The sequence below is a fragment of the Diabrotica undecimpunctata genome, chromosome 4 (assembly GCF_040954645.1).
Source record: "Diabrotica undecimpunctata isolate CICGRU chromosome 4, icDiaUnde3, whole genome shotgun sequence".
Classification (NCBI taxonomy): Eukaryota; Metazoa; Arthropoda; class Insecta; order Coleoptera; family Chrysomelidae; genus Diabrotica; species Diabrotica undecimpunctata.
In genome coordinates this window covers 157,819,871-157,843,997 of record NC_092806.1, presented here as the reverse complement: position 1 = coordinate 157,843,997, position 24,127 = coordinate 157,819,871, and the positions used below count along the sequence as shown (strand labels likewise).

Here is a 24,127-nt window from a genome sequence, read left to right as displayed (position 1 = left end):
AAAACAGTGGAAAGAAAAATGCAGAAATAGAAAGGAATGGAGGTAGATCAAACAATCAGTGAGGACAGACAATAAATTATAACCAAAATAGCAAGAAAAAGTACTAATCCACCTCGGAATACGGAATAGGATAATACCCGAAATTATAAGCCTTAATGCAAAGGGATTGAACGGCGACGATGACCATGAACAAATATTTATATTGAATAAATTCATTAATTGTATTTTTATACTATAAATATAAGCCTGTTATAGAAATAAAATATTTGAACATATAATTTATATAGTATAAATATAAAAATGTATTATAGATCATTGTACCTACAGAACTAGAATATATTATACTTAAAAAAATTGAAATAGAAAAATGTATCATACAGCCTACTTACCAAAATGAATTTAAATCTAAGCGCTTCTTATCACTTTTTAGTCTATTTTATCACTTTTTGTTACCAAATTCACAAGTTTTTTCCCGTCACAAATCAAAGTTTCATTTAAAATTTTCGAAAAGGAGCAACCGGCTTGCTAGAGAATAAATTTTTAAAACAAAAAATGACAGCAACTGGCGTCGATATCTATCTCACTCCAATTGTTTTGCGCTAGAATGCAACAAATTTGGCTAATATTGAAGATCATAACCCGTTTGGTAATGGTGATTTGTTTCCTGTAATTTCGTATCAAATTTGCCATGAGATGTATTCTTGGTTGCATAAATCGGAAAAATATTCTGAGAAAAGTGATTTTGAAACCAATTTTATTAAAATTTAATTTTTATTTTTAACTAGTACAGAAAAGCCTGTAAGATGGAAGATATTTAGAACTAGAAGAAAATAAATATAAATTATTTGTATGCATATATGATTAGAATTGTTCTAAAATTCTTTTTTTTATTATTTACAAAAACCCCGCTTCAACCTAATAATGTTATTAGCGGACTTGTAAATTAAAGTCTTTTAAAAACATAGGTAAACTATAGTGTTTTTGAATTAAAAATGTCTTTAAGATTGTTTGGCAAATTGTATTTAATTCTGTGGCGATTGAACTTTTCGCACTTTTCCACTAGCACATGTTTTACCGTAAGGGGTGAACCAATCGAGCAATTTGCTCATATCTCGCATCACAAATTGGGCGTTCTTCTAAGAAAACTGGGTATGTCCAAGTCGTAAACGGGTAATAATTATTTGCTTTCGTCTGGGTATCTCGGGAGGTTGCCATGGTCCAATCTTACTTTTTATCTCCTGAAGCTTTGATGGTGTGGATTTCCATTTATTGTTCCAGTTTTCGAACAGGTGCTATGAAGTAACTTTTTAGATCCATACTTACAGATTGGGGTGATCTGTGGTTACTGTTGTCGTTTATAGCTTCTTTGGCATTTTTATAGTATGCAATTTATTTAGTTCTTCCTTTATTAGTAAAGCTAATGGATGCTGCATATTGTATAGAGTTCATGTGTTAATATAGTTCTGGAATTCTATGTTTGAGAATCTCTGTGCTGTTAATTATTGCCACTCCGACTAAATTTTCAGTTTTAGAGGCGTCTGTATGGGAGTTAATTAGATCTCTGAAGAGTTGTACCTATGATAAGATTAGGGTTGGTGCTATTTTTTTGGAATTGTAATAGACTGCTGGAATTTTTATAAGCCAAGGTGAAGATATATTTTTGTATTGATATAAGGGTGGAAATTATTTATTGGAATTCTTTTACTTAGAGTTATGCTGGAAGTGTAATTAAGGTTAATAGATTCCTATAAAGAGCGTTTCACGTTAAGAAATAACATTAGGCTTATGGAGATCAGTGTTGCCAAAACTCTCAGGAATGCGGTTTACTAGATTGTCGATATATTTTTCGAATTTCCATTTTCAATTAACATTTAACTGAAAGTCAGAATAACAACTGAAGAACCACAAAGCCTTATTATCATTATGTAGTCTCAGAGAACGACATAAAATCGCTGACATACGCACACCGTATTATTTTAAGTTGCAATTAGTAATTAGATATATGCATTCCAAGCGGTCCGTTTATTTGCTTTTAAATCTTTAATAGCCGGCAAAGTGCATGATTTCACTAAGCAATATTTTCTACTGATTTCTGATTCATGGTATATGATATTCTTACCGAAAACCAAATAAACTGTCGTTACTATAATTAAAATAAGATAAAATAAAATTATCTTTTGTAAATACTATTTATTTAATTAAAATCATTTTCCCTACTTTTAATCTCTTGTTTCGAATCGGCACTTTTGGTCAATTACGTTAATTTAATTCATGTCTGTGAAAACGAAAATACAAATTATACAACCCTGAATCGTGCTTGCGTTCATCGTGGCATCGCTGCGCTTCTATCGTCCATAAGAAATACATGGCCCTATCTCCGCAATGTTATTTTCTTAACGTGGAAAGTTGTACAGGAAGGTTCTAAAACTCTTGTGTGTTATTATTTTAATCTTTGTTTAATTCTATGACTGGAAATAAACTGTACTGTTGATAACACTTCCTGTTGGTTCTTCTTGGCTAGCCTTTGTTTTTTTATTCTGGTCCAACTCATAACATTGATGGTGGTTTTATTTTGATGTAAAGTATGGGTATCAGTTCTTTTCAGGTTTCTTGTCCAATCATGTTGAAATAGTCAGAAGCTTCTGCTGATGTTGCTTTTGCTGTAGTTTCAACGTTTCTGCATATTTTTTATGTATTATTTGCCTCTTTGTGAAAAATTCTGTGATTATATGGATATACATCCTTCTAGTACAGAATTCGTTTAACGCCGTCACAAATTGTTCTTAAGATAAACATTGTGTTGGCATAAAATTGTCAGCAATAGAGATCACTCCTGAGTGTGGGAGCTATTTTGTAACATATCTGTAATGTGATGTTTCCAAGTGAGTCGTTTATCTATACCAATCCAAAATAGTTGATGTTCTTTTTGTTAAAGTTGAATGTGTTGGTCTTAATGTAAACGCAAGAGGGACGATATTTGCTAGATTGTCTTACATACTTAAAGTATTGATTTAATAGAATAGATGTCTTCAGCTTTATTGAATGTAGAATTAGGATATTATAACACAAAATGTTAGCCTCTTTTGTATATTGTGAGTTATGAATAATATGATCTAGCATTGATCATAGTTGTTTTGTGCCTCTTGTAATTTATTTGAGAAGTAATCTTGTTTCTGCTGGATGTCATAGGTTCTATCTCTCATGAAGACACTATAAATTTTTCAATTACAAACTTAGCTGCCACTGTGTCTTAGAAGGCACAGTAGTAGTTGTTTACTAAAACCGAAGCAAAGTTACATGAACATGTCAACCTGAGTTTTATTTAACCTTAACAGTTATAAAACAAATAGATCTCGTCTTTTTCAAGACGATATCGAAACATAGAGCGTCCAGAGTGGTAATTTTGATGCTATTTTTCCAAAGTATTACCCATCCGGTACGACAAACAGATGATATACAATATGCCAATTGGCTTTATACGACCAGTTTATAACAACAAAAGGCTTCCATAAAAAATGATAATGCCTTTAAATATTCTAAAAGGGTGGCTTGATTTTATTTCAGTGTAAGGAAGAAAAATATTTTTGTTTCTTCAAAAAGTCTCCTTCACTTTCATAAAAGTTGACTTGTTTCCTTCAAATCAGTTCCAAAACAGTTCAATATTAACAGTTCATTATAGTTAATGCTTCTTTCAGGCAAGGTAAATTTCCTCAAAGTTTAAAACTAGCAATTGTGAAGCCACTACATAAAAAAGATGATGTTACTAAGATGTAGAACTATAGACGAATAAGCCTTCTTCCATCATTCTCAAAAATATTCGAAAAAGCAATATATTTCAGACTACAAAAAACTTATTTAGTAGTTCACAGCATGGTTTTCTCGCAGGGAAATCTGTTGAGACAACTACCTATGATTTTATACTTATCAAAAATTTTAGAAAAACTGGAGGCAAAAATGAAAACACTAGGTGCTTTTTTGGACCTATCTAAGGCTTTCGATAGCCTAGATCATGTTCTTTTATTACAAAAATTACATATTTATAGAATACAGAGATCAGTATTAAAATCGATAAAATCATTTCTCACAGATAGGTCACAAAAGGTATGACTGGAGAAAAGGGGATGTAAAGTTTACTCTGATCCTATCAATTTAAAATTAGGCATACCACAGGGGAGTGTCCTGGGGCCTTTTCTCTTTTTGGTCTACATAAACGACCTTCCAAATGCAGTGGTTAGTAGTTCCTCAAACCTTGCAAATTTTGCTGATGACTCAAATGTGCTTTTCTGGGAAAAAACTTTAGAAACACTCCTCACAGTGGCAGATCAAATTCTAAGCAAGGCTGAACAGTGGTTCAGTGAAAATGGGTTGTTGCTTAATACTGAAAGAAAATTTTTGGTCTACCTTAGAATCAGCCAGTCATGAGAACAGTTTCCAGATACAATTAATTTTCTATCACAAAACACGGAACCTGATAGATCAGTTAAATTTCTTGGTATTCATATTGACCAGAATCTGAATTGGGGGGAACAAATACAAAATACAACAAAAAAACTGAATAGAGCCTTCTACTCATTAAGAGTGTTAAAGAGCTATCTAGACCAGGGGATTTTACTATCAGTATATTATGCAAACTTTTATTCTGTTATGCAATATGTAGTAATCTTCTGGGGTGCTGCAGTAGATAGTTTAACTGTCTTTATAGTCCAAAAAAAGGCAGTCCGTATAATCTTAGGGGCGAGAGAATCCTGTAGAGGCCTATTCAAATCACTCAATATACTCACTTTCACAGCCATATATATATTTGAATGTATTGTTTTTTAAAAATTTTTCTTTGTTTTGTCACCTGCTTCCCAATCATGAATATAATATAAGAAGCCTTAATTTGAATTTGCCACTTCACAGATTGTCTATAACAGAGAGAAGTCCTTTGTATGCGTGTGTTAAATTTTGTAATAGTTTACCATCTGACATTCAACAGGAAATACACTATAGAGCTTTTAAAAGAAAGGTTTTTCAACACCTAGTTGACATTGAGCACATATTCTTCTTGAAAGAACTCTATATAATTTCTTCAATATACTTGCCAATATTACTATGTAACTAAATGATCCAAATGATACACAATTTATTATAAATACCTTGTATTTATACTCTTTTTTAATCTTTTCATTTACAAAATAACAAAATTTTAAACTGATTCTTGTACTGGTGGTTCATATCCCTCAGGCCTGTCGACTTTAGAACCAGCTTCACCAGTGGAGTCACCAGCACCACCTTTGCCTCCATCACCGTGCAATTCCAACAATTTGGAGAGTTCAAAACGAGGCTTCTTCAATACCTGAAACAAATGTTTTTTAAGTTAGGCATTGATATTCTACATGTATTTGAATAAGAGTTTATTTGAAAATTGTTTTATTTCAACAAAAACAACTGATAATGATTGAAAAATGTATGAACATTCAAGAAAAGCAACTAATTTATATATTAATCACAATTGCCAAAAAAATTACTTGTTCTTACAATATATTTGAACCAAATATACTTACTTTAACTTTACGGATGTAAACATCATGTAGGGGGTAGATACCCTGGCAGGCCTTTTCAATATCCTTGGCTATGCTGTCAGGAAGAAGCTTATTGACTACTTCTTTAATGTCTGAGCCCTGGATATCTCTGGTAATAATGTCTACCATCTTTTTACGGATAGCTCTAACCTAAAAACAAGTAACAGTACAAATTTAATGTAGTGTAAATATAATTTTAGATCCAAAAAAATAAAAGATCGTTAAATCTCAGTTTACATATTTTGCGTTGGATAAGGAACAAGTTTTCATCATGTTCATATCAATGCGAGCTAGGTAAATCATCATGTTAAACTGATACATAGTACTTTAAAAAAATAATCTTTATGAGCATAAGGACGATTTTCACATTTGGTCCCATTGAAGATAGCCATAAAGGAGCTGTCAATTAAATTCACAGAACAAATTTTTGACGTTTGACTGTGTTGTCATGTCTTTATAATGTATATGTTGTAGGCTTCAATTACAAATAGAAAAGCTTTTAAAAATACATTTTTATTATATTATTATATGAATTATGGAATTTTTTTATATACAACACGAACAAATATAACAACGAATAAATAATTGTTTCTTCTCATATTAATTGCAGTTAATTATTACAACATTTTTTTGGTATTTGCCTTTGATAATAAGCTGATAGATTTGGCAATCCACAAACCACCAGTTGCCAGATTGTTACAGATGATCACAAGATGTCTGTGGAAAGTACATGAATACTATTCTTATTATTTTTTGAAAGAATTTCTTTTTAGTGTTAGTTTGTTAAAGTTCCATTGGATTTTTATTAATTATAAATCACATGCTCTTTCCCGATTTATTAAAAAAACATGGCAACACAGTCAAACGCCACCATTTCGTTCTATGAACTTTAATTGACAGCTCAATTATAGCTATCTTCAATGGGACCAAATGTGAAAATCGTCAGAGCATAATTTTGGAGATCATGTAGAGCATGTTACTGTAAAGGTAGGTACAACGAACATCCATAGAATGAAGTATTAGTGTTTGGCAGTATTGCCATGTTCATATAATGTATATGCTATATGCCTCAAATATACACAGGGAAAGCTTTGAAACAGTACATTTTTATTATATTACTTTTGATAGATTAGTGAATAAATTTGGTAATCCTCAATCCACTAGTTGCTATGTTGCAACATATGTCTTTTTAACTTTATTATTTATACTGAAATTTTACTATTTACTGTTTTAAAATTATTTACTTTTTCTCTTTTGATAATTCTGAACTATTAACTTATATCTTATTGAAATTAAATGCATGTTTCATTTTAAATATAAATTTCAACATCACCAAATACCAATATCTTGTTCTGTAATGCATCATTATTTGTAGCTACCTTAAGTGCAATGTTCTGTACACTTTGTTCTAATTTTTTAAGTATTTAAGAAGTACTTACTTGTGTATGTTGGGCATAGCATGTTTTCCTTTGAGAAAGTTGGTCTTTGTTGGTAAAACCTATGCAGAACACCCTAAGTAAATATCCATCGGATGTCTTGACATCAGCAGATGCTTCAATTAAGGTTTGCCATTTCTTAACCATGGACCTCAGCTTGTCTGTGGTTAAATCCATACCATGGAAATTAGTTAGAACATTTCTACCTAAGAAATAAAAGAAATAATTTAACCACTTGTCAAGTATATAAAGTTGTTTAAATTCCAATCTTTCAACCTATCTGTTCTTTTCTAATTAAGTAATCATAGTCCGATTTGTTGTAAACTGTTATGATTTTTCAGATATTATAATACATAGTCAAAACAAGCAAGTAATGGTCCCGTTTAAAACAGTCTTTTCATTTTAATAACGTTTATAAAGCTTTAAAATTACACTTAAGTATGGTTATCAGTGAGAGAATAAAAAACATGTGCTTACCTTGAACATCTTCAGCTATCAAACGGAACTTTCTGAAAGACCTTTCTGCGTCATTATCATTTTGTAGATCAGCTAAAGATACTTCAAAAACTCTGAATTTTAAACCTTCAGAGGCAATTTTGGTACCTTGGGTACGGTTAACCAAAGTTTTGCCGACCTGCCGGGTGGCAAACATTGATGGAGCTTTCACATCGTACCAGTCTTTTCTTGTGAAGGGATCAACACTAAAAAACGAAAAGTTTAATAGATTATAGCACACGTTTTGTATAAAAATATTGTAAACAAGAAAATCATAACCTATAAAATATTAATATAAATTACATATTGACGAGAAAACAGACAAACTGAACTATTTACTTTATAATAATGAACAAATTTATTCATTAAACACATACTTTATTACAAAAACAATAATTTAGTTACAAATGTCTGTAGAGCATGAACTTAGTATATCTATTTTATTTTAATACATCTCAACAAATTTACAATTCCAATAAATACTAAAAAGATGGTTAGATATTTTAAAACTATTTAGTAATCATATTTAATACTTACACCTTCTTTTTAACTCCCTTTTTGCCACCTTTTGACAAACCCTTATTTTTACCGACGGCCATGATTGCTGTCGTACTTGCAAAAGAAAATTAAGATGGACTATTCGAAATGTCAGGTGTCGGACTGTCAGTTTTCTACTTCTACTTGAAATGGTCTTGTTATATGTGGCTATAAAAACAAATATTTTTTGTTGAGTACTTCTAAGAAAGTATTTGTAAATATTTAATCTAGAATTCGATGTAATCTCGAAAATCTTATTTTTAAAGCAAAGTAGTCTTGTTCTTAACGCAATCCCAAAATGTCTATTAGATACTATATAATTAATAAATTTAAATTTTTATATAGAGATGCCACAATCATTATTCAAATATGATTTAATGATCATATTAATGGATCACAAGATACTTTGCAAAAATTATAATTTGATTTTAGAATTTAAAAGGTTAAAATAACTAAATCAGTTGTTGAAAAAAAATTAAAAAAAGAAGAGGCGGGGAGGGGGAGGGGGGAATAAAGTGCCTAACTTCAGGTTTATTTTCCTAGAATTTACTTATCAAATTTTTAATCAGGTTATTCCAGGCTCAGAGAGTATATACCAGAACATATGCGCTGGAGTCTATATAGTTTTCATTCTAAACAAATTTGATTGTAGTGTGTTGGAGTGCGGAAGTGTAGTGATTTGAAATCAAAATGCATCGGTTACTTCTACTTTCGGTTTTATTTTTGCTGACATGTTGGTCAGTTAATGCACAGAATAAATATACGCCTATTTACAGAAATTTTACTTATGGAACAAATAATACAATGATGGCCAATCAATATCTCGAATATATTTTGGAATTCTCGAAAGATTATGTAAGTAGTATTAAAGTGTTTTGATAAAGTTTTACAGGATTAAATTATTACATAAATAAGATAAATCTAAAGGTAGCCATACACCTAGAGGAAATACTCAAAACATAATCTCTGGGATTTCCCTGAGCTAGATATTTTCTCCAATGATCTTTGACTATGAACTATGAAGAATTAATCTCACTATAATGTTAATAATATTGTTATAATATATAGTTAAGGTATTATTTTATTACTTATTCTATTATTGAATCAAAAACTGTTAAACCAAACAATAATTTCTTCTATCAACTGTATTGTCATCCTAGGTTATTTTAAAGCCCTGTAAGATCTGGATATTTCTATGTAATTCTTTAGGTATTTATCATAACCCACATATATTTTAGGATGACCCAGAAATTTACTTACCCCCAAGAATTTGGATTGAAAGTGATGCAGATGTTACTGCTCCCTTGATGATTGTAGCAAGACAGAAAAAAGAAATGATTTCTTGGCAGCTGCCCCTAGAAATAGAAGGCACAAATGGTGAAACAAATGTAAATTATACATCTAGAACTATGTGCCATGATATTATTAAACAATATAGATTTGCAGGTAAAGATAATGTGTTATTTTTTGGATTATCTATTTCCCAAATGAATTAAAACATTTATTAACAATTATTAAAAAACTTGGAATTCACAAAATACCAAAGGACACATTTTGTATTTTCTATTTACAGGAAGTAAAATGAAAGTAAAACAAGAGAATGTTATTGTTTCTGTTACTACCGCATCAGTTTCTAATGTAAGCTTCACTATAAGGGTAGACAATCAAAAGAATTTTACTCTGGAATTAAATAAAGAAATAGAGTTTGACATTACTCCAAGCGAACCAAGGTAAGTCAAGTATTATATATTTATTTTTATATTTAGTAGTACTTATTATACTTTTCATTTACTTAATTACTGTAGAAATGGTTAATAATAAGCAAGATATCTATAAGAATCAATTTATTCCCATAAAAATGATTTTCAGTTATTTTCTGTATAAAATTTATATACCATATGACAAAGCTGAGGTGAACTGCAACCTTTAACTACCAAGAAGCAGGCATGGTTTCCACATAATTGCCAACTTATTGTCTTTTCTATTCTCATTATGAATCAAAAATCAACTTATCAAATATCGATTTAAAAGTATCTTTTCAAAAAGTGGAGTGGGGGATGGTGCATCTGCCAAAGAAATAACCCACGTGTTCTAAGGTCATCTCAGTAAGGTAAAAACCTCCTGTAGAGCAAAAGGGCAAAAGCTGGCTTACTCCTGATGTTCAGTATGTGTAGGGACTGCGAAAACACAGCCTGTCAATCCTTTTGACTTAAAGAGTTTTTAGCAAGAGATGTCAGAAAAGTTACTACAGGGATAACTGATTTGTGGCAGACTAAGTGTTTAGAGAGACATCATTTTTTGATCCTTATATGTCAGTTCTTCCTACAATTGCAAAGCAGAATTCACCAAACATGAGACAGTATAGTTTAACCATACTGATGACTCGTCATTGCGATAGTAATCCTGCTCAGTACTAAAGGAACCGCAGGTTCAGACATTTGAGAGGTAATAGTGTGAAGCTACCATATGTGGGATTATGCATGAACGCCATTAAGGCTGTATCCTTCCTAGTCAAAAGATGGCAATGGTATAGAGAGTCGAAAGGCTCAAAACAATTTAACTTTACTAGGCAATCATAGTTCACTACAATTGTCACACAAGCCCTTTTCCGTTGAGTTTACCACTTTAAGGAGTGATAGATCCTTGCAAGTAGACCATATCTTTAGACAGATCAACATGATTATAATTTTTTTGATGTTGGAGCTCAGAATGATTTACGTATATGTATATTTCAGTCAGACTGAAAACATGACAAAGTGGTAAAAAAGATTTTTGTCCAATTTGTAACTAATGACAGGTAACTTGCTTGAGATATGTTTATTGCACGAGTTGAAGACTATGTAGGAAAATAAAAATAAAAATTTTTTATAAAGGAAAACATTATCACTTGATTAAAAAAAAACTAAAATCCACATATATATGAATCGATATACAATTATCTATGACATCTTTCAATACCCAGTCTTCATAAATCTCTATTTCTCCATGCGTCTTCATCTAAGTTGCTGTCTCTAATTTACCTATCTACGCCTTCTCTACAGTTTCTTTTTTAGTCTTCCACACTAACAGTTGCTTTAGTAGTGTTGGTAATCTTCTGTCATCCTCTGTACATGATTATGTACCATATAACTTGCTTTTGTCCTAATATCATCTAAATTGTGCCAATTATTTCTCTGATACAGTCATTTGTTATTAGTTCTCTCCTGCACTTTCCTGTAGATCTTTGCCAAAACTTCATTTCTGTTACTTTTAGCATTTGTCCTGTCCTAGTTTTTATTTGCCACACTTCACTGCTTTAAGTTGTAATTTCCAGATTATGGTGTTATGTATATTTTGTATTTATTTGCTTTAGATATCGTCTGATCCCAGAGGACCCCATTTAGTATCGACATTGCTCTCCTATCCTGTATACAACTGTTTCACCGTCGATCTTTAAGATCTGAAACATGCTTGCTCTTCTTTTATATCTTTGTACTTCTTTCGAATATATTTTTCATATCACCCCATATACCTGACTAAATGAGCTTGTGACCGCTATTCCTGGTAATTTTCATTTGTTTTAAATTCTACATACTAGAGATAAATAATTGTCACATATATGAAATCATAACTAACTTATAAATGTACTTGAAAAAGTTTGAGATAAAAAATAATAAATATCTTAATTGGTTGAATCATTGTTAATGTTTAATATGTAAATAAAAATACTAAAATTTGGCATGTTTTGTTAAAAAAATGTTATGAGATTGTCCGTGAAAAAATTGGAAATTATTGCATAGAAATCTTTTATAATAATAATAATTATTATTATTCTAGTAACCTGATCATTGTAGCATTTTTGTCAAATTATGTTAATCTTTTTAATATGCTTTGTAACACTGTATTCCTAAACGCATTTTAATGCACAAAAGTTGGCATAAACGAAAATCGTATGTTGATAAACAATTTAACATATACCGATAACACGGTTAAAATTCTGATGACCCCGATCGTGAATTCTGCTTCATGATTATGCTCTGAAGATGATGTGAACTTTTAAAGTTTCCTTTGTATGAAGTCTATCCTTCTTTTTTTTTGTTGTAAAGTTTTCAATGACTTTATTATTGAAATTATCAAGCAGATAGCATACCAAAAGCACAAAGTAGTTCTTCCTTCATGGTATTTATAAGGAATGTTTTAAGTCGTTTTAGTATCGAAAAACAGCGTTCCGCTTTAGATGTTGACACAGGAATGCCTATTAAAAGACTTAAAAGTTTAATAGTTTAGTATTATAGTTTAATAGACGTAAAAATTAAATTATAAATACAACAACTCCCTAATAGATAATAGACATAATAAAACCGACAAGCGAGCGCGTAAAGAAACTCGAAATAAATAGATAGGTACTATCTTACGATCTACTAGTAGATCTTCCTTCTTGTGCCCGATACAAAGATTCTCATTTAATGTATTATTAAAAGTCCAATATAGCTCTATCTGTGTCATTTACATAGAATGCTCATAAAATCTTTCTCTTTTCATATGATAATGGCACAAGATTATCCCGTCGAATAACCTCCGCTCTGGGTGCCGGAGGTTGTATTACACACACAGTTGTCAGATTTTATACAATCTATAAAGATAAAAAAAATATACACAAAAAATTAAGAGGCATTAAAACGTATTAAAGATAAAAAATATGCTTCTGGATAAAAAGAAGGTCATTTGCCTATTTCACGCCATCTGCTTGGCAGCAAACAGGTCCAAGTAATGGTCACACTTACAGAACCGTCCAAAGATCTTTACGGCGGGGCTCTATTACGAGTAAAACTAATAATCTTACTTAATTCTCCATTCCTAATCATGTTATTTAGCCCCTGTCCTAATGTGTTTGACGTCAGAGGTCAAATTTATGTGTTAACCCAATCACGCATATGACCAATAGGCGTAAAAGTATATGTATGTATCTAATGCCTTTATGGCATGATGTTTGATTTTTTTCTATAGCATTCAATTTTATATTCCTTCTCTATCACGTGACACCTCACACATTCCTGTAAGTTAAGCCGTTTGGATGGTACCCTTCATTATTTACTTCTTAGGCTACCTTCTTTCCTCTCATACCCCACGGCTATTCTACCCCCACCACAAAACGCTCAAAAAATTACCAGAATGAGTAATTGTTCTCAAAATTTCCCCAGAATCTGGGAAAAATGAATTTCTCCCTCACTCTAACACATTGGCTCTTATGGAAAACGCTGTTGCCAGTTGTTGCAAAATGTCCCGTTTTTCAGAAGATCTGAGGAAAAAGTATTATTATGCGGTCATATCAGTGCTGCCTAATTACTGCTCGAATTCGTGTGACGTCAGAGGTCAAATTTATTTAATCTAATTTATTTATGACATGAAGCGATTTTTTTCTATAGCATTCAATTATATTTCTTCTATATCACGTGGCACCTCACACATCCCTGTACGTTAAGCGGTTTGGATGCTACCCTTCATTATTTACTTATTGAACTACCCTCTTTCATCTCATACCTCACGATCGAGCTGTTCTACCCACAATACAAAACGCTCAAAAAATGGCCAGAATGAACCTTAGAATTCTTCTCAAAATTTCCCCAGGATATAGGGAAAAATTAAATTTTCTAACACATTGGCTCTTATGGAAAGCGCTGTTGCCAGTTGTTGCAAAATGTCCCGTTTTTCAGAAGATCTGAGGAGAAAGTATTATTATGCGGCCATATCAGTGCTATCTAATTACTGTTGTTTTGGCAGATTGGATGTAGAAAGTCTTCTTCCCATAATTTTATCTGTTTAATTTCTCGATAATGTCTACTATGGAAGCTGATAGGAGTCTTTAATTATACGCTTAATATCTTTGAATTTAAATACAACAAAGTTTGTGTGAGATATTATCAATTTTTATTCGTTTGAAAGGCATTTATGGGCACTATGTCATTTTGTATGAAGTATAACATCGTTCAAATGTTCGCCTCGGCTTAGATGGGTGACGTGTTTCCGAAATCAAGCTGAATTTGATCGCTGGCATGGGTTATATTGACTTTGAGGGCCGCTGTGGTTTGTGGCTTATTCACATATATACTGCCCAGCATAAAATTAGGGTCACCCGTAGTTTGAATTTATTTTAGAAATTATTATTCTTTTTTAACCATTTTCGGTTGTAACATAGTTTACTAACAGATTGCTTGAAGAAAACAACGTTTTTCTACTTCAAAGTTTATTGAAAGTAAGGAAAACGAACCATTTTCCTTTGATATACCAAATATTGAAAAGGGACAATTTTAATTTGATGTGCGTTTTTGTTGCAATAAAAGAAATTTTAAAAACTTTAATAGTGAGTATCCCTCCTCTGGCAATGATAACGGCTTGCAAACGACGAGGCATGCTTTGGATCAGATTTTGTATCACATTCTGTGGAAGATTGTTCCATTCCTGCACCAATATGTGGCGAAGCTATCTTTAATTTCTGGGGGCCGACTCCATAAGCGTATCTTCATCTCATCCCCAGCATGTTCTATGGGGTTAACATCTAGATTGCCAACAGGCCAAACAAATCGTGTGATTTGAACCTCGTCAAGACACTCAGTAACCATCCCATCATGCGTAAATATTCTTCCCACACCATAACTCACCCTCCACTAAATAGAAGTCGCTCGACAACACATGCTTGCGCTATCTCTCGCCTGGATGTCTCCACACTCTTACACGTTTGTCTAAGGCCGTAAGACAGAATCTCGATTCATCGGAAAACAATAAACGACTCCAATCCTGTATTGTCCAAGCCAAGTGTTCTCAGCCAAATTCGGTGGAATTTGGCTGAGAATACTTGGCTTGGACAATAGCCAGGAAAGCGGCGTTCCAGTTACTCTAGTTGCATAAGATAAACCAGCAGCATGAAGTCCCTTTTTAACTGTTCATTCACTTACGTTTACATTTCTCACTACTTGCAAATAATGTCGAAAGGAAACTACCGTGACCGTTCAGTTTCTCAAAGCACTAGAAATGACAAAGTGGTCCCTGGTACCCTGTTCGTACCCACACTCTAGACTCTAGAGACTTACACCAACGTTTCTCGCAGTTTCGCACTGACCGTGGCCATCTTCTAACGCCGCCACAATGCTTGCCTCCACAACAGAATTTATGCTTGCAATACACTGACAGTGACAACATTACACAAAAAATTTACAATTGATGTTAAAACTACAGAAACAAAAACTATGCTGATAATAGTTTTTAGGAATTAGATCAGGAGACCCTATTTATCTCAAACGTTTATTGAAACAGGAACAATTTTTTTCAGGCGATCTATTAGTAAACTATGCTATAACCGGAAATAGTTAAAAAAGAATAATAATTTCTAAAATAAATTCAAATTACGGGGTGACCGTAATTTTGTGCTCGGCAGTGTACATACCTGCGGCTTAAAAAACATACAAGAAATTTTCTAACGGTGGTTCTCTCGATATTCAGTTCATATTACCTCCACGCACATGACCACGCTCTCAAATCTCTCGTACAGTTCGTACATATCGGACAAACGTACTTGTCTTGTCGTTGGTGTTCAGATCATTCAAAAGAAGATGGTAATCATCGACCTATAGTGCTCGCTGTTGACGTACCCATTCATCCATAAATGTGCCTCATCGCTGAAGATGATTTTTCGATGAAACTTTCGATCAGTTTACAACTGATTTTTTATTTAATTTAGTTCAAATGACGCGATTGTCTTTCATATTTGTGTTAATCACCTCTTGTTTCCTAAATTCTTTTCTTGACTTTATGTTTTTAATGGATTGTTATATGTGATTGATCACCGTTATGTCTTTTATGATGGACTTTTCTACAGAAAGGATAATATTTATGTTTTATATATTTATATAAAATTTTTCCACGATTAGCGTTAAGGTTAAGATTGCCGATAACTAGATTAAATTGCACAAAAAAAAACATACAATCAGCGTATTTTACCCGGATATTTGACAAATCAAATTTACATTTGGTATTTACTTTTGTAAAGGTCGTGCCAAGATATCAAAAACGGTTATTTCGTTTATTTGGTCGTTGTGTGCCTGAATCGAGTTTGTGTACAAAACAACACGTACAAACAACATGGAACACATGTGTAACCAATAACCATTCTTGATGATCTCTAAGTATATAAAAAATTCTACAACGGTGAAACGTAGATGTGTCAGTTTTATTGGTCGAATAACTTTATTCATCTAATAGACTACTATTCGTCGTTTTGGTGAAACCGGCCATTATTTAGTCTATATAACGTTAGCAGGTGGCGTTAGGTGCAAACAATAATTTATTGAGTTTGTTAAAATATAAAAAAATAAATAAATAATAAAATTACTTTATCCAATTTTAAAAATATTATTTAAATTTTATAAGTAGGGGAGAAGTGGAAGGTGTGGGACACTTTTTGAATAATATTTTTTTTAAATTATTTATTAGCTCCTCGTGAAATAATAATGCTAGGATATGTTAGATAGCCCTTTGGCCTACTCAATTTTAAAAAAATGGCTGATATAGGTATTCTTTAAAATGAAGTATAATGGATAGTGTGAGGAGCTGCAAATGTCCCATACTACCCATACCACTGGGAGGAGTGGGATACTAGTAGGGAGGTCCGGGACAGGATGTAATAAATGTTTTGTTTTTCAACACAATAGAAACTTTTCTTTATTGTACATTGTATTTTGACAATTTAACCGGAAATACAAACAATTATTTTACTCTCTCTCTACCTCCAGATGATATTGGTGCAGGCAATTTAAGCAATATATCCTGTTTCTCAATAACGCTATTGTCCCCCACATTTGGAAAACAAAATTTCCAGATTCCTCCTTTCTTACGCATGAATTGAACTTCAACTTCATCTAATGAATCACACTTCAATACTCTCCCAACATAATAAACAACAGACTTTTTAGTACAAAATTTAACAATGTTTCCTGTTTCGTCACAGTTGAATATACGATGTTGGGTAAGATTATACTTTTCATAGATAGTTTTTAAGTTATTTAGGAACATATCAACATTGGTTTTGTTGAAGCTTGTTGCCCTTCCTAGACTTGTAGCTTCTGGAGAACGTAGCGAAAGTTCTTTGTGGCGTTTCATGAAGCCTTTGAACCAGTCATATCCTGCCATTTGGTTAACTTTCCATGAATTGCCTACTTTACATTTCAGTGCACTTGCATATTGCCATGCTAGAATTCTGACCTGAACTGATGTTAAACCATGATGCATTCTACTTGCAGCCAGGATGTATTCTACTAGAGCCAATTCTTGCTCTTCGGAGAATACCATACCACGTATCAAATTAGAACAAAAAACAACGCATTCCTTGTTGGGAGCTTCATCATATTTCTTCAAATGGCGTTGAAGAGCCGATTTTGAAATACTATAAGTCTTTGCTACCTGCCTTATACTGTTCCCTTCTTTAATCTGCTGAATGGCCTCCACAATGCGAGACTTTAATGGAGCAGTCCTCTCACAATTTTTCTTCTTCCACTTATGAGGCATCTTACACTATAACAAAGGAAAAATATACTATTAAAAGAATCTAAATAATATCAAATTAAAAATAATACAACAGGGGAGGTCTGGGACCATGTCCCAGACCTCCCACGCATGCTATGTCCCAGTCCTCCCAGTGGAGCATTTTACAATAAATCAGTGAACAAACATAACCTCAAGGTGTCCCAGCGTTTTGAATTATATAATTTGCAAACTTTATTAAAAGCTCATCATTATATTTATATTGGTTTCTATATTGCCTTGAAATGTTATAATAATCAGAAAAAATAATTTATAAACAAGTTAAATTCTTACCTTTTAAAAATGAAAATCAATAATATTCTCTCTTTATCACAACACGACATGTGCTTCTGCAACACAACGAATAGGAAATGCTACAACCAGTAATACATCGGGTGAGAAAGTACAGAACTGATAGTTCACATATAAAGGTGGAAATTTTGAAATGTCCCACACCTCCCTTGTCCCAGACCTCCCCCTTCTCCCCTACAGAAACATAGTCTAAAGCTTCGCGCCAGTCTACTATACCGCCTACTGAACCACTTTTTTTGTGTCATTGAGTGTATTTCACCATTGTGTTCCAGTTTGCTATAAGAAGAACCCACAGTACTACAAATTGGGACACTGGTTTTTAGTTTTTAGTATTACAGTTATATTAATTTCTATATTTAATTTTTAAAATTTTTATCTAAGATTTAAGTTTTTTTAAAAGATTTTCTGAAAAGACTGAAAATCGAAATGTTAAAAATATATAATTTTAATTACATTCATTGTGGTTTATTCCCAAAAAAATCTAATTCTCCACCTTTTTTATCTGTGTTAGGTGAATGCATTATTTATGGGTGAACGGAATTCCCCAGATTAACTGCCACTGGACATTTTATATAATTCTTAATTTAGTGTTTGTTAAAAACGCATTTACGATAAAGGTCAACATCATTATGATTTCCATCAATGTGATTATGTATTTATAGAAATATGATTCATTTCTGTTATTCATACCTACAATTTAATTTTATTTTTATTTAACTAAAATTTCGTATTAAAAAAACTACCTAGTAGTATTTTAGTTATTTTGTCCCTTTTAAAATAAGCAATTTATGTAGGTATTTAAAATATAAACACCGAAAATTATTGCTACAATAAGAAAATCTTCTACAATTATTGGGCTAAAAAGAAACATTTATCTTTCACGAAACTCGAAATTCGAAGAGTTCTAATTGTCGAAACCAAATTCAGTCGCTATTGCGTCAATATCGAAGCCATTTTAGCGTTGCTTCTATTACGACAGGAAAGATTGTTTTCACGTTCAGAGCATCTGTAAATAGGCGCTCCGAAGATTCCTTTTAGGATGAAATACGTATAAGCGGATATACAGATGCACTTTACGTGAAATCAAATCTTAACTGTCTTTCCGTTTATTTTTCAATATATTCTCAGTTCGATCATCAACAAATTTACTTAAACTATACTCCAACTTTGATAAAAAGGATTTTAACAGCGCAACCCGTGGGAATGGGAAGACGGGGTAGACCAAAGCTGAGGTGGATGGACGGGGTAACACAAGATGCCGAGAAGATCGGAATCGGCAACTGGAAAATGCAATCAAGAGACAGAACAGAATGGCGTAGAAAGCTTGAGAAGGTCGAGGCCCTCTAAGGGCTGTAGCACCAAGATGATGATGATGATCCTCCAACTTAGCAAAGCGTTCATTATAACTGGACGATTCCAAGTTGTTTATTTCGGTAGTAGCAAAAGCTGAAATTTCAAAAGTATCGATTGCCTCTCAGTCAAAAATCTCAGTCAAAAATTTTTTTTATGTTTAGACCAAGACAGCCAAGTATGAAAAATAAATAGCTTCACATACCTATCAATCATTTCGATAGAATTTATTATTTTCATTGCATTTTTGTACAACAATTATCGATGGACTTTATTATATTTTCAGATACTTTTTCTACAATTTCACCAGCAATAATACGTTGCTGAGCAAAGGAGACTCCAATTATGAAACCGTCATTCTAGAAGTGACCTCGGAGGACGACATTTGCATGACTGTCAGTATACAAAACATTAGTGTAAGTAACACCATTTTGTAATATTTGCCCATTTTCATTTACAAAACAAATATTTAACCTTTCGGTAAACGCAGTTTAATTTTGTGTACCTATCAGTAGTCGCACGCGGCCTACCACACCGGACACCGCACCGGTAATAAAAATAGTTCTCTGATGCATTTTTTTGATGCATTTGAATAAAATAATCTATCGTTTGTAGTTTTTTTAACATTATTTATTAATATTGACATATTTTGTTTATTTAAAATGTTTATTTACGTGGCACAAAAAATAGTCCAAATTTTTGTAATAGTTTGATTTATGCTTTTTTTTACTAAACAAATTACAATTAATTTAAAATTAGAACATAACATATTAGCCTTCAAGAACTATCTTTAACAAAAATAAAACATTATTTCACTAAGACTAAAAAGTATAAGAGATGGCAAAAAACATAATTGGATTTACATGTTCTAAACAAAGATACTTTTTACAAATCGAACAAAAATATTTCGTTTTTCGATTCTTTTTCTATCCACAGTCACCACACCTCCCAATTTCTCCCGGAGTTCTTTGAACTGGTACGACATCTTCATCCAAATGACAGATCCCCTTTAGTCGAATACTTATTATCTTGGGCATATAGACATTTTGACTTCGATTCTTCTGGTGGTTGTACATAAGGCTAAATGCTAAATTTGTCAAAACTTCTCGTCGGGTCTTTGTTGAATTTGGAATCTTACAATTGTAAATAACAAAGGAATTTATTGCTGTAACATTTAAAAGGCTATGCTAAAACAGAACGTTTTTATCTTGTTTTTGGTTTATGTGACACTAGTGCTCCTCTTGAACCAAACCCAAATGTACTAGAGTCCATAGGTCGTCCTTGATTGTTAGAGAAATATACAGGAATTTCTCTTATATTTGCTTTTATTGTTCCCAAGAGAGTTAAACCATTTTCCTTCAAGGTTATACTAAGATTAACGCTGGTGTACAAATTATCGGTGGTAACATTTCTCTTAGATTTGTAGAGATGTTAACAACCCCCGTTCCGCCACTGCCTTGGTACTAGTGTCTAGATAATATGGACCCCCCACTAGGATTTTGCCAACGTATAATTCCAGATCTGGATAAAAACTATGATAGCTTTAATTTACACAAAAAAAAAAAATCAAAGAAATGACAGGTTCTAGAAAACGTACAAGAACGAATATCCTTAAAAATGATAAAGGTGTTATTACTGATATGAAGGAGAGATTATGTCACTGAACAAATTACATCCAACAACTATTTAATGATGAAAGAGAAGAACTATCATTAGAAATCACCGAGGATACCTGACCACCAATATTAAGAGAAGAAGTCATCTATGCCATCAAAAACACAAAAGAAGGTAAAGTTACTGGACCAGATGATGTGCCAATCGAATTATTAAAACACCTCGATGAAGATGTTATTGATGTAATGGTTGAACTCTTTAATCTAATATATCAGACTGCCACAATCCCCAGACAATGGCGGCAATCGACCTTTGTAGCAATTCCCAAAAAGCCAAGTGCAACAACTTGCTCAGATCACAGAACAATAGCTTTAATGAGTCACACAACATTTTTGAAAATAATTCACAGCAGAATTGTTAAAACTCTTGAATATGAAATTAGTGATACACAATTTGGCTTTAGAAATGGTATGAGTACAAGAGATGCTTTGTTCGGCTTGAATGTGCTGGCTCAGAGATGCATGGACATGAATCAGGACATGTACTTATGTTTTGTAGACTTTGAAAAGGCATTTGATAAGGTTCAACATAAAAAGCTTGTAGATATATTAAAAAGCAAAAATATTGACAGTCGTGATATGAAAATTATATCTAATTTATATTGGAATCAAACTGCCAAGGTAAGAGTTGACAACCAGTACACTCAAAATATCAAAATACATAGAGGAGTCCGCCAGGGTTGCGTGCTGTCCCCACTACTTTTCAATGTCTACAGTGAAGCGGTATTTCAAAAAGCGCTCTCAGACTCAATAAAAGGTATATCTATCAATGAAGAAGTTTTGAATAACTTACGTTTTGCAGACGATACAGTAATAATGACGGAGAACAACAATGATTTACAGAACGTAATGCAACGCCTTAATGAACGCTGTCATGAGTACGGACTGAAGATAAATTTAAAGAAAACTAAATGCATGATCATGACTAAATCTGCACATGCAAATATCCAACTGACTATTGAAGATTCTGCAATTGAGAGTGTTAATAACTATAAATACTTAGGAACATGGATAACATTAGATGTAGACCAAACCAAAGAAATTAGGACACGCATTGAAATAGCACGTGCATAATTCATTAAACTTAAAAAGTTTCTTTGTTGTCGTGATATAAGGTTAGAACTACGCCTGAGAATGCTTCGATGTTACGTGTTCTCTACTATTCCTTATGGCTTGGAAGCGTGGACACTAAAACAAGTCCATCTGAATAAGTTGACCGCCTTTGAATTTTGGTGTTACAGAAGAATCCTACGACTATCATGGATTCAAAGAATGTCAAACGTGGAAGTAACTAGAAGGATAGGAAATGAGGCGGAAATAATATTAACTATCAAAAGACGAAAACTTGAGTACTTGAGGACATGTGATGAGAGGGTAAAAATACGCATGATTACAACTTATTATGCAAGGCAAAATCCGAAGAAAGCGAAATGTGGGAAGACGAAGAATATCCTGGCTTAAGAACTTAAGGGAATGGTTTGAATGCAGTAGTGCAGAACTTTTTAGAGCGGCAGTCAACAGAGTCCGCGTAGCCATGATGATTTCCAACCTTCGATAGAAGATGCAACTTAAAAAAGAAGATACTTCCATGTTACTGATATAAAATAACTTCGCATCAAACAATGCAAATATTTTTATAGCGTATATATTGGGTTTGCTTGGTATGTACTGGCGGAACGAACACCGTCCTCTAAAAGCCTCCAACTTTTCGTCCACGGTTACGTATTGCGAATGAGAGAAACATTTTTTCTGATTTTCGTTCCACTTGGTAATAAGATCTCTTATTGGCGCTAGTTTATCCAAACTAACCCTATCATGCCTTGTATTGATATCGTCAGTTCGCATGTACCGTAGTAAATTTCTGAATCTCGTGATGTTCATTGCCATTCGGAAAACCTCAATACCAGTGCCGTCCGTTTTCTACAAGTCTGTTGTATTAATGTGACTTGCCTTTCTCATACCTGCAAGGTATATGAGACCTAAAAGGGCATGAATTTCATCAATGTTTGTTGGGTATATATCTCGGTCGCGACTGAACTTCTGCTTTTTTGTTTCTATTTTTATATTGGTCCCATCAATAAGTATTTGGAACATATCAGTATCAAATAGATCGTTCCAGATATCTAAAATATCGATTTTCTGTCTGACACATTGTTTTGAACCCGGAAGCTGTAGAACATTTTCACTTCGAGTTCTGACGTTCTTAGGGGCAATTAATATGCTTAGCCCATTTTGTTTTATTATCTTTGCCCAAAAAATATTTCCAATGGCAAAATCTGTCTCATCATCTAATTCCTCATTTTCCTGTTCCGTATCGCTTCCTTCCAAGTTTTCTTCTACATGACCTTCTTCTCCCGATTCCTCTTCAAAAAGGGCTAGCAATCCTTTTTGCTGTTTTTCATAATCCATAATATCTGAAAAATAAAGTTTTATTATAAAACAATTACTTACAAGTTACAAAATTCTATTAGAATTTTGTTTCTAGACGCACACGGTCCACTGCACTGGTTTTACAAATTACAAACTTACAGTTCGAGCATCAACATTGCAATGATACACGATACACAGTCGAGATGTGTTGTTCTGTTATTCTATGGTCGAGAGAGAGTCGATAAATGTACCTATCAAAAGAAGGTACAGAGCCGAAAAAACTTGAAAGCCTCCGATTGGCTGCACGTCATTGACTTCCACCGGTCTCCTAGACAAGCTGCATCTACTGAAAGGTTAAAACAAACATCTGTGGATCTAATTACATAGATACTTATTGAAACTCAGATGACTTAAAACTGGATGGACTGATTACGATCAACGAAATTTTCTTATTATGTATCGTCTACTTCGTTCCTCCAGGATTTTCGGGGTCGTCCTCTTTTCCTCCTTCCTATGGGGCTCCATGCGGTTATTCTCTTTATCCATCTGTTGTCACTAGTTCTTCTTACATGTCCATACCACTTTAGTCTTTTTTGTTCTATGTATGTTAGTATGTCTGTTTCTATTGACGTTCTTTGCTTTATTTCGTCATTACTTCTATCCATTCTTGTTACTCTGCAGCATCTTTGCAGGCATTCCATCTCTGTTGCTACTATCTTACTGCTGTTTTTCTTGTTTATGATCCAATTTTTAGCCCCATTATGTCATAATACTTCGCACTAATGTTTTATAAATCTGTGTTTTTGTCTTCATATTTAGGTGTCTATCCCACCATACT

The 24,127-nt window shown here is 32.9% G+C and overlaps 2 protein-coding genes across 4 annotated transcripts in view; one reads left to right on the top strand and one right to left on the bottom strand.

Annotated features, from left to right (window-relative positions):
* Nucleotides 1-5,124: 5,124 nt before the first annotated feature.
* Nucleotides 5,125-8,187, bottom strand: RpS3A (ribosomal protein S3A). The gene is made up of 5 exons (XM_072530732.1): nucleotides 8,033-8,187; nucleotides 7,478-7,701; nucleotides 7,004-7,206; nucleotides 5,547-5,714; nucleotides 5,125-5,338 (listed from the first exon to the last, which is right to left on the bottom strand). Exons 1-5 carry the CDS (start codon nucleotides 8,092-8,094, stop codon nucleotides 5,189-5,191), a joined length of 807 nt encoding a protein of 268 aa, XP_072386833.1. The 5' UTR covers nucleotides 8,095-8,187; the 3' UTR covers nucleotides 5,125-5,188.
* Nucleotides 8,188-8,582: 395 nt separating this feature from the next.
* Nucleotides 8,583-24,127, top strand: part of LOC140440305 (SID1 transmembrane family member 1-like) — a 49,746-nt gene continuing 34,201 nt past the window's right edge. For all 3 annotated transcript variants that reach the window (XM_072530731.1, XM_072530730.1, XM_072530729.1), the window contains exons 1-4: nucleotides 8,583-8,887; nucleotides 9,271-9,478; nucleotides 9,606-9,762; nucleotides 19,533-19,662. In XM_072530731.1, coding sequence (XP_072386832.1) covers nucleotides 8,723-8,887; nucleotides 9,271-9,478; nucleotides 9,606-9,762; nucleotides 19,533-19,662 — 660 coding nt within the window. In that variant the 5' untranslated portion in view covers nucleotides 8,583-8,722. The remainder of the gene's footprint in view (nucleotides 8,888-9,270; nucleotides 9,479-9,605; nucleotides 9,763-19,532; nucleotides 19,663-24,127) is intronic.